This window comes from Cyprinodon variegatus, unplaced genomic scaffold (assembly GCF_000732505.1).
Source record: "Cyprinodon variegatus isolate N-32 unplaced genomic scaffold, C_variegatus-1.0 Scaffold1049, whole genome shotgun sequence".
NCBI lineage: Eukaryota > Metazoa > Chordata > Actinopteri > Cyprinodontiformes > Cyprinodontidae > Cyprinodon > Cyprinodon variegatus.
The window spans coordinates 74830-85649 of record NW_015151502.1 but is presented as its reverse complement, the minus strand read 5'-3'; the positions used below and the strand labels follow the sequence as shown (position 1 = coordinate 85649).

At 37.6% G+C, this 10820-nt stretch overlaps 1 protein-coding gene across 2 annotated transcripts in view; it reads right to left on the bottom strand.

Moving 5' to 3' along the window:
- LOC107101059 (natural killer cell receptor 2B4-like) overlaps nt 1–10156 on the bottom strand; it is a 25559-nt gene extending 15403 nt beyond the window's left edge. For both annotated transcript variants that reach the window (XM_015399816.1, XM_015399817.1), the window contains exon 1: nt 10060–10156. In XM_015399816.1, coding sequence (XP_015255302.1) covers nt 10060–10129 — 70 coding nt within the window. In that variant the 5' untranslated portion in view covers nt 10130–10156. The remainder of the gene's footprint in view (nt 1–10059) is intronic.
- Between the last annotated feature and the right edge of the window lie 664 nt (nt 10157–10820).

Genomic DNA, 10820 nt, shown 5'->3' with positions numbered 1-10820 from the left:
AGATGCCTTTAGTGTTCCCTCTCCAGGGTCAGTGTCTTTTGTGTTCCCTCTCCAGGGTCAGATATCTTTTGTGTTCCCTCTCCAGGGTCAGTGTCTTTTGTGTTCCCTCTCCAGGGTCACATCCCCTTAGTGTTTCCTATCCAGGGTCAGATGCTTTTAGTGTTCCCTCTTTATAGTCAGATGCCTTTAGTGTTCCCTCTCCAGGGTTAGATGTCATTAGTGTTTCCTCTCCAGGGTCAGATGTCTTTTGCGTTCCTTCTCCAGGTTCAGATGCCTTTAGTGTTCCCTCTCCAGGGTCACATCCCCTTAGTGTTTCCTATCCAGGGTCAGATGCCTTTAGTGTTCCCTCTCCAGGTTCAGATGCCTTTAGTGTTCCCTCTCCAGGGTCAGATGCCTTTAATGTTCCCTCTCCAGGGTCAGATATCTTTAGTTTTCCCTCTCCAGGATCAGATATCTTTTGTGTTCCCTCTCCGGGGTCAGATCCCCTTAGCGTTTCCTCTCCAGGGTCAGATCATCTTAGTGTTCTGTCTCCTGAGTCTGACCCCACTCTGTGCTGTCCAGAGACCCCTGAAGCCTCCGATGAACTATTCCCTGAAATACTGTGAGAGTTCGTCTTTAAGAACCCTCTTTGGGCGCTCCTCGTCTTCCAGGCCTTCTCTTTGTGCACTCCTCGTCTTCAAGGCCCCTCCATGGGTGCTCCTAGTCTTTAAGGCTATAATGTATTTATATTGCATGGTACAGAACAGTCATTTTGTGGACTTGAAACTTCAAAAGATGCAGTTTTTATATTGTTTAGATCAGGGTCCATAACTTCTCACATTAAAATACTTAACTGCTTCAATAAGGAAAATTTCCATACTTAAAGATACAGGGTTTAAATTATAATCTGAAGGAAGTTATAGAACACAAATATCTACAGTTTATACAGAAAGCAGGTGTCAGGAAGTAGCTATGCCTGGGGTTTTTTTCTTGGGTTTTTCTAACAGAGGTCTTTTCCTGCAGCTGCTGCAAAGTCAGGGTTCTAAGCCTCAATACCTGGGAGCTTAAGAGGAGCAGCAGGACACCAACTATTTTCTGCTGGACCGTTTTTTTTATTTGTAACTCTCCTGCCCTTCTCGAACCTCTGTGCATCGAAGTCATTTTGTAATTTTTTTTTCAGATAACCATGCCTGAGATTTTTACAAGCCTTTAAACAAAGAGCTTTCTCTCAAAGAGACCCCCCGAAAGCTGAATAGACTAAAACCGCTCCTTCCTTGCACAATCTGTCCACAAAGGAGCTTCCATCAACCCTACTAAGAGCCTCCACTGGATGAACCTATTGTTCTCTCCTAAGTTCTCAGCCATAGCCTTGGATCCAACTCACCTCTCCCTAGCCAGGAATCTCATTCTTTAAAGTAAGGCCGCTGTCAGCATCAATCATTGCCAGATCACGTTCCATTTTAACCCTATACCCTGTTTCCAGAGGACCAGAGCTACAGAGCAGCTGTTTTTTTGAAACTACCCACATCTGCCCCTTATGTTGGTTAATACATTTGTTAAACCTGATTTTTCATGTGTTCTGGGAGTTAATATCTGGGTGTTGTTCAGATGCCTGCACAAAACCAAGACAAAATTAAGTTTTCTTTCTTAATATTCATCCCCATCTTCAGTCAAAATAGTTGAAGAACTCAAAAAGCTAAAAGCACATTATTATTATAACACAAAGACAGTGATGTAACTAAATTAAAACATGTTAAACATGCCATGATCATGGCAAGGTGGAATATCATAAACTTTATTTATTGACATTACTGCTTTAGTCTTTATTGTATGCAAAAGCCATTTCATTGAAAATTTAATAAATAAATACACACTGCTCTTGATAATTTGTATATAAATATTCAATTAAATTAACCAATCTCCACTTGAAATAAAGCAAAAAAAAAAAATGTTGAAATATTTTGTATTTTATTATATATCAAGATTTTAGTTAAATCAAAGATTTATTAATTACGCATAGGAGGAAATTATACTAAAGAAACTGATTACTCGCCTACATCCACCTACGACACCCCCAATCAGCTTTGAACCACACCTCCATGAAAGCCAATCGGCATCCAAAGTTCATCATAAAGGCCTCTGATATAGCATAGTAAACTACCCCCACCCGCCAGCGGCCAAAATCATTTTTGCCTGCGAGTTGGTCTTGCCTTGATCAACGCCCCAGGCCCTAGAACTGGCGGGCTAATCACAACGCAGTAATGTGTTTTGAATTTTTGGATTCAAAGCGGGAGGGGTTTTGAGGGTGTGATGACAAAGCTGCGCGATGCTGGAGAAGGCACAACAAGGAAGATAGCAACAACTATTGAACAGTAACATGTACTGCGGCAGCAGCTGCTTTTAATGGAGCGCTCCATTATAAGGTCAAATTTCTCTTTTCTGTTGCTGTTGTTTAATAAAAGTACGTTTTAAGATCATTTGAGGCAAGAATATAATATTTTAAAGCATCACTATATGGCCCATTTACCGATTTAATGCGAAATCAAAAAAACAATTTCCGAAGCTGAAAGGACAACTGGCGGACCTCCGAGGCTAAAGGCAGCCAGGGCTAACTGCACCCCATCTCGAGCGGCCCTCTCTTGGCATAGTCTTGTGTGAAGTACCAGTCGCTCTGTTGGCGATTTTTGACTCAGCTTTGGAATCAGTTTTGGAAGGATTAGACTTGAGGTTTTCATTCAAACGTTAGCAGGAAGAGGCTCCTCGCTCATTCATTTTTATAGAAGGACGTTTTAGCAGTTTTACTGACAGGCTGCTTGTTTACACTCCCCAACAAGCTTCCTGTTGCACTTACTACTGTACGTCACAGTCAGTTGCGCTCATTGGTCAGAACGTTGGCCAATAGGCAAAGCAATCTTCCAATGTCTCATTCATCGAGGCCAGACTGAATAACACATTTAATCTTACACTTAGTCTGGTTTATCAGGCTACCTCTGATCCGCAACTTGTCTGCTCATGTGCACGGCGGTGGTTGCGTTGTGTGACTTCATTCAGTTGACCCCATTTCAACCCACCACCAGCTCCTGCTCCATCACCGTAGCTAAAGCTTCATTGGAGTTTCATTGCTCCCAGACTCTTGCTGCGTTCCACATCTCATTTCAACCGGTCCGGCGGAAGATTGCCATGTTGAGCCTTGTTCTGCCAGAGATTTGTTCCCAATGGGGAGTTTTTCTTCTCCACTGTCCCTTCATGCTTGCATATCATGAACAGGTTCTCTCAACCTGTGTTATCCAACTGGACTTCCATCTTCCAGGTCCCTGAGTGAAGCTCTAGTATCAGCTCAAGCAATCCACTGGATATCCCCATAAAGCTCTGCATACTGTCTCGCTAACCAGCAGTCTACAGACTGACCAACTTCATCTACCACCACCAGTTTCAGGCCTGGGGGGAAATAGCCCTGTTCTTTACTCCTGTTCATGCATATTTATCAAAATTTAGCGCTATGTTCCCTGCTGAGGTCTTAGGGCAAAGACCAAATAATTGTATCAATAAATTTCTTCTAATTGTCTCATCTCTACATGTGTGTTTTTCAGATTGAACTTTGACTTTTATTCTTTAACTACCTTTTTCATTTCAAGGTCCTTTTATTTCATTTCCTTATATTTAAACGAGGAGGCAGAGTTTTATCCGTCGGGCGGCAATGATAAAAGTTCAGCAAATCTGAACTGAAACAGGAACAAGCTTGCAAAATATCGAACAGGAGAAGAAAAGAATTGATCCTGATTTTCTGGCAGCGGTTTGCAAAATGCTTCTGATCATTCTAGATTGACAACCAACTGATTTACAATGTCAGTTACTGTGGCTACTTCAGGGAGCTAACTTTTCCAGCTTTGAATTATTCATAAATATAGTCTTTCCAAGTTTTATCTTTCGTTTTAAACTTAAGGTATACAATGCATAATCTAAAGAACCATATTTTGGTGAACTGCTCTGAGTATGCCCAATGATGATGTTAGTCAAGCGGTTTAATGGAGAGAATGTAAAAAGCATCCAATTGGCTCGGAAAAATAATAAAACATTGAAATATGTAGTTAAGCATTCTTTTGTGATTTAACGTCAGCCGGATGAAAATCTGCTTGCACATGTGCAAATGAGCTGATGTTATGGATCAGGTAGTGAAGGGACCAGACAGAACTCAGCAAGAGGAAATATTCTGATTTGATTTCCGTCAATCTTAACCAGCAACCAGCAGATAACTTAGTAGCTTAGTTTATTTGTTACACTAGTTTAGTCAAGAATTTTAACTGAAATATGTTTGACTTGGAGCTGACTGACACTTGTCAATAAACTCCTCTTTTTTAAATAGAAGTTGTGGTGAATTTACTCTATATGTATGCAGAGTTACTGAACACGATTTAAGCTTGATCCACACTTTAATTTGTTGTTCTAACACAGGGAGTTGGACGTGTTTTCACAGATTCACAGACTGTCACATATGACAGCCCAAAATTCTATAACATATTTACTATCCCTTCTGAGGTAGACAATTTATATATCATAATTGCATGAAATCAGTAATATAATAGCATAGAGTAATTTAGCAAGGTCAAATCGGATAATGTCTCTATATTATTCTAAACTAGGACTTTTCAGCTAAACTACTCAGTGGGGACAGGCTGCCACAGATTACAATCACAGATCAACCATATAATCAAAGGTCCATCATTACTTATCTCCAGCAGGCTATGAGTGAAAGTCGCGGTATACCCTGGACAGGTCACCAGTCTATTGCAGTTCACAAAGACACAGAACTACACACATGCACCAACACACCCCTAAGGGTAATTTAGACTGATTTTTGGTCTTGGGAAGTGTTCCAGGGATGTCCCATGGAGAGGAGGCCCAGGGGACGACCCAGGACACACTGGAGGGACTAAGCCTCTCTGCCCCCATTACTCTTAGGCTGCTGCCCCTGCAACCAGGTCCCACTTAAGGCGAAGACTAACGAAAGTTAAGCCAGAGCCAAGATCGTCATTTCAACATGATTCACTTGGGTTTTGTAACTAGTTTGCCTATAGAGAATCTGTATTAAGACTATTTGAACCATCTTGAAAAAGGAAAGCAGGGGAAAGGACAAATCATACTACCATGAAAGTGGAGCATCCTTTGGTGATGCGGGTGCCTCTCATTTAAAAGAGTACGCTAAAACATTATTTTACCTAAAAAAATTGCTTCTTCATCTGCTCCTTCATTAATATTCCGTTCTTTTATTCTTTAGTAACATACAATATTCATTAGATTAGCCATTCTGAAAAAAACGGAAATAAGTCTAGTCTTTTTTTTTAAATGTCTGTTTGTGGTTTTGCGTCTAAAGAGTATGCTACCCATATTTGGAGAGAATAAACTAAATCTGTTTGCCTGGTCTGCTCTAACCTCCTCTGACACAGTAAGCTAACGTTTTCATCGAGCAATTGTTTTAACTATATTATATTCATACAGTTTAATGTTTAAACAATTAGCTTTTTTGTGGCTGGTTGATATTTACAGGAATCTTTGCAGCAACAAGGAGGAAATGTAACTGAACTGTTTAAAGCACTGAGTTTTTTATACCAATAACTCTGTGGTTATTTGTCGGCCAGAAGAGGTGAAGCTTTTATTAACGCACACCACCACAACAACTACTGACTCATGTAAGTTCTAACACACTGAGACACATTAAAGCAGTAGGACAACTACACTTTGATAAACATTTGAACAACATTTTGTGTTAATTCATAAAAAAAAAAAAAAACATATTCATGGGTATGAAAAGGTTGGTTTGAAGACAGTTGTAAAACATTGATAATTAGTGTCAAAAAATATGTGGTGTTAATCACTCTGTTAAGACAAAGACTCTTCAGTCTATTTTAGACTGGACCATTTACAGGTAGGGGGCGGAAATGTATGTTTAGTCAGAATGACCAACAATGCAAAAGCTTTTTTCTGTAACCATAACAGTGAAAAATGCAGCTGCAAAATAAAATGTTAAGTAAAAAGCGCTTTATTATGTACCGAATGAGCTAGACTTTAAATTTAAACAAATGCTTATCTGTAAAAAAGACATTTGTTGCGTCACATCCTTTGTTATCGGATTAGGTCAAACCTTTCTTTATTGACTTCCGTTGGTCCTGCCTTTAGATTCAGGCTTTTAACGGTAGTGCAGGAAATTAAGACTTTGTTTTAGCTCCCTCTAGATAAACAACTCTGTGCCATGGAGATAATCAGCCTAGGGCAGAGGTCACGGATTAGCGGACCAGGGTCAGAATCCAGACCCAACTTGATTTAAAACATTTATAAATTATTGCATGTTGTCCGACATCAGTGTCTAAAGGTCACTTGCGCTGCGTCTCCTGTTTGTACGGTAAAACCATTTGTAGCCTCTGACACCAGGCTGCATGTGATGCATATTAGCCAATGAGCTGCTGTCAGTCTGGGTTAATGCTGGTAGAAACTTTTAGACACAGCAGGCAAACCTGTGGCAAGCTGTGCAATGGGAAAGAAGGAGAAGACGATGAGAAAAAGAAAGCAGAGAAAGTGTGGACTGCTGGAAAAACCACGGCGAACTGGTGAAAGAAAAGTGAAATGGTGCTCAAAGATGACCCTGCACATTTAGAGTATGTTTGGCTCAACCTGCTGCTGTGAAGCAGGATTCTCCACCATGAACAGAATCAATATGAATATCGATCCAGGCACAAAATGAGCACCTTGATATGTGCTTTAGAATGGCTCTGTCTCCATTCGAAACCCACTCTTAAAGCCTTGCTAATCAGCCTAAAACCCACTGCTCTCATTAAGCCATAATAAAAGAAGGTGTTTTATAAAAAAATATATGAAATTTCTTTAAAATTATAAAAGATAAAAAGATATATTCAGGTGTTTTATAAAAAAAGTGAGTCAGGAAATTGTCTATATACCAAACTGAAAGATTATTGTTCTCTACTTCAAAATAAATTTAGATTTTAAAATGAAAAAACTTTTTTTTTTAATATATTTTTTTATTTAAAAATTCAATGTATAACATCGATGCATAAACACCTGCATTTTATTTCAGTGTTAAATGCTGTTTAAATTAATGGGTTATAACTAAAAGTATTTTGGACCTTAACTGGTTGATGATTTGCTATAATCGAACCCCACTGATTTTTTATTGGCTACCCCTGAGAATTATCACTGTTTTATCTTTTTGTTTATTATGAGATTGTCTTAGTCTCATTTGTTTATATCTATAAAACACTGAAAAGAGCACATATACAGGAGACATGAGACGGCACAGAAATACAGAGCTTTAACTCTTTTGCATAATGTCATTTTGTGTCTCTGAATTTTAAATGCAAGGAGTAGCATGTAAAACTTAGGTAATGGTCTGAGAATCTGCCCTTAAGATGCGGCACAAACAACTTCCTGCTAATTAAGCTCCAAGCAAATTTTTTCGTCTGAACCAGACGATGAAAACAGTTTTTTTTTAACTGCTCAATAAAATGTCTTGGTCTACTGTTACAGTGTTATGGAGCCAGAAACCAAACTGATAAGTGTCAACAATATTAGTTACAATATAGTATTACTTATTCAAAATAACTAATTTTTTAATCAAAAATCTACTTTTGAATTATTTTACTAATATTTTACCTAAGCAATGTTGGGCACTTTTCTTAAAAAAAGGACAACTACTTATAGTTACTAGTTACTTTTTCCCAAAAGTAACTGACATACTGCTCTATCAAAATAATTCAATAGTTAATTTTTATATCGTAAAAGTGAATTAGGATAACTTTTCTGTGCTCTTAACATTAAATAGTTTACTGTCACAACAGGATGTCCAATTAACAAATACAGATTTTGGAATGTTAATTAATAAATCACATAATTAATTATTCAAAAGACGACATATATGAAAACATTGTACGCTAATCTGGACCATTTTGGTGTTTTTATTGGAAATGTAAGCTATGACACAGAAGTGAAAATATATTTATATAGATGTGATTATGTTTGAGGTTTAATAGGTTTAAAATCATAAATAAGAAAAAATACTGGCTATAAAATGACAATAACTTTTAAAATAATGCCTTTTTAAGTAATTTAATAAAAATTAAATACAATTGGGATCAAATTAAACAGGACACCCCAAATCAAACAAAAAAACAAACCAAAACCAAACAAAAACATTATGACCAGTATATGTTTGTAAAAATATAATGGTAGTCAGAAAAATGGTAATAAATGCTGCTTGAATGAAGAACACCAATCTCATTTCTTGTTAAAAAAAATAGGGTTTTTTTCTAAAGGGAAAAGTATTGATAAACTAAGGCGGCTGGTTTTAACGTCAGCTGTAGCTGACAAGCTGTGTTAGTTTAAATCTGCATGTATTTATTCTTTCTTCATGGAGATTTTTTTCTATTTTCCAGCTTTTATTGTCATTACACTGTCACAAGCAACAAAATTAATTCTCTGCAATTAACCAATACCCTTGAGGAGCAGTGGGCTGCCATTGTGCGGCACCTGGGGGGCAGTGTGGGGTTAATGGTTTTTTACTCATGGACACAGAGTGGCAGTTCGTGGGAGTGGGGCTCGGACTCCGAACAACAGGATTCCAAGCTCTATGCCCTAACCACTGGGCCGCCACTCCCCGATAATCAAACCACAGGGAATTTTAGCCTTTGACTTCCAGTTTAGGAACGCCTGCAAATCTGCCACTGAAAGTCACTTTCTGTTGAACCCATTTTCAACCAAACATCGTCCTTCCTCTAAACTTTAGTTGCACTATGTGACCAGTAAGTTACTTGCAATGGCTATTCATGACTTGGCCTTCATGTGGAGGTGTGGAAAAATAACAAATCAGCAAACATCTTTGACACTTGCATTATAAGATATTCACATTTTCCAAGAAATTGCATTGCATTGCATTTTGGATTTTAATAGTTGTAAGCCATATTGAATAAAGCAATACATATATGCATTTAAGTAATATGACTTAAACCTTTTCAAATGAAAAACTGAAAAAAGATTTGTTTTTCACTTTTAGCATCTAACTTCTTATCATGCATCTCAATCAAATCATTTGCAGGGTTTTGTTTGCGACAAGTAGTGAAGTGTAACTTTTTCTGAAGAAATGAGGATGCTTCAGTGTAGGATTTACAGCTTCCAAATTTAAATGCATCTATTTACAAGTTTATGCAATGGTTCATGTTGCATCATTTCCTTGGAAAAAGCTGACAACCCACAGTGGAAAGGGTATATGAAAGTCTGTGTCACTGCGATCACTTTCGGCCAATGTCGTTTCAGCAAACAGCACACAGGAAATGCCTTCGTTCCTGCTTTTGACTCTGTCTCACAACTTTTTTCTTTTAACGATTAAAAAGCAGCAAATCATTGAACTGTCATAAATTATTTCCAAAGCAAAAACAATGTGAATACTCTGCAAAGTTTGGTCTGTTAGAACAAATGCATTGGAAAAGGTGAACACTGTTTCATTGTGACCTACAATTTAAAGAAAAACATTCAGGAAGTAGCAACAAGAGAAAGGGTGATGGATCCCCAAGTTGCAAAAGTATACATGCATATTTTACAGGAAATATGATTACACAGCATATATAGACATGCAAAACAAAGTGCAAATGAAGAGCTAGGGGATGCATAATTTAATAAAGAGAGATAAGCAGAATAATTACTGTAATAACTGAACTAAGTGAAAGCAATGATTCTTACAAAACCACTTAAAACCACTTTTTCCATGGATGTTCCAAATCCCCAAAATTAATGTTACTTCAATTTTAAAAGGTGGTAAAATGTTTTATTTGAGAACCTCAAAAAAAGAATATTTGACATTAAATTTCGATTTTCAATACAGTTCTATAAAAATAGTAATGAAAGATCTACAATGATACAATGAAACACCCATTTGTTCGTCAAGGCTTGCATATATCTAACTCTGAGGAACTTCTGTGTATTGCTTTGCTTTAAAGTAATAACTACAGTAAATAAAGGTGAAAGTACAGTAAATATCTTTCATGCCAGTAAATATGAAACTCATATCTGAGCACGTACCGTGCAGGAAGACCCTCAGAAACAGCACAACGACATACGTGAGGAGGCAGCAAAAACGACCACCAGCCATCTCTGTGGGGAGAGGAGTAGCGTCTGTTTCCTCTTCTGCTCTCTGAGCTTCGACAAGTCAGCTAAGGAAACAAAAATTCACAGAAGGAGGGGGTGGAGGAGGCTACAAGTAAATGCAAAAAAAAACACAAAAAAAAAACAAGCTGGCTGAACTGAGCGGTCTGATTAAGCAAAAGATAAAGGCAAGTGTATAACAACTTATCTGTGAGTAAGTTCACTAGATCATTTAAATCAATAGTGTTCTTTGCTGTATTTGGATTTCACCATGTCATACCTAAATGAAAAGATCATTTAACTAATCTTATTATTAAAGTTGAACCTAGTAGAATATAATCCATCTATCCAAATTATGTACCTGCTTTCACTTGCAGGGTTGGTGCATATTCCAAGCAGTCAGTGCATTTCTTTAAATTACGTTTTCAAGTACTGAGGAGAAAAAATCTACCTTAACAGTCCATCAACCAAAATTGGGATGACTGGTTATGAGTCTTTTTCATTGCTGTGGAGGAAACATCTTATTCACATTTCAGTCAGGACTTTTATAGGCTATTCCCAGATTTTCATTTTTTTTTTTAACCATTTAAAAAAAGATGTGTTTGCTTCAAATCATTGTCCTGTTTCATAACCAAAAAGCCAAGTGTACCAAACTGATGGGCTCCCCTATGATTTAAAAATGCGATTTAAGCCAATCC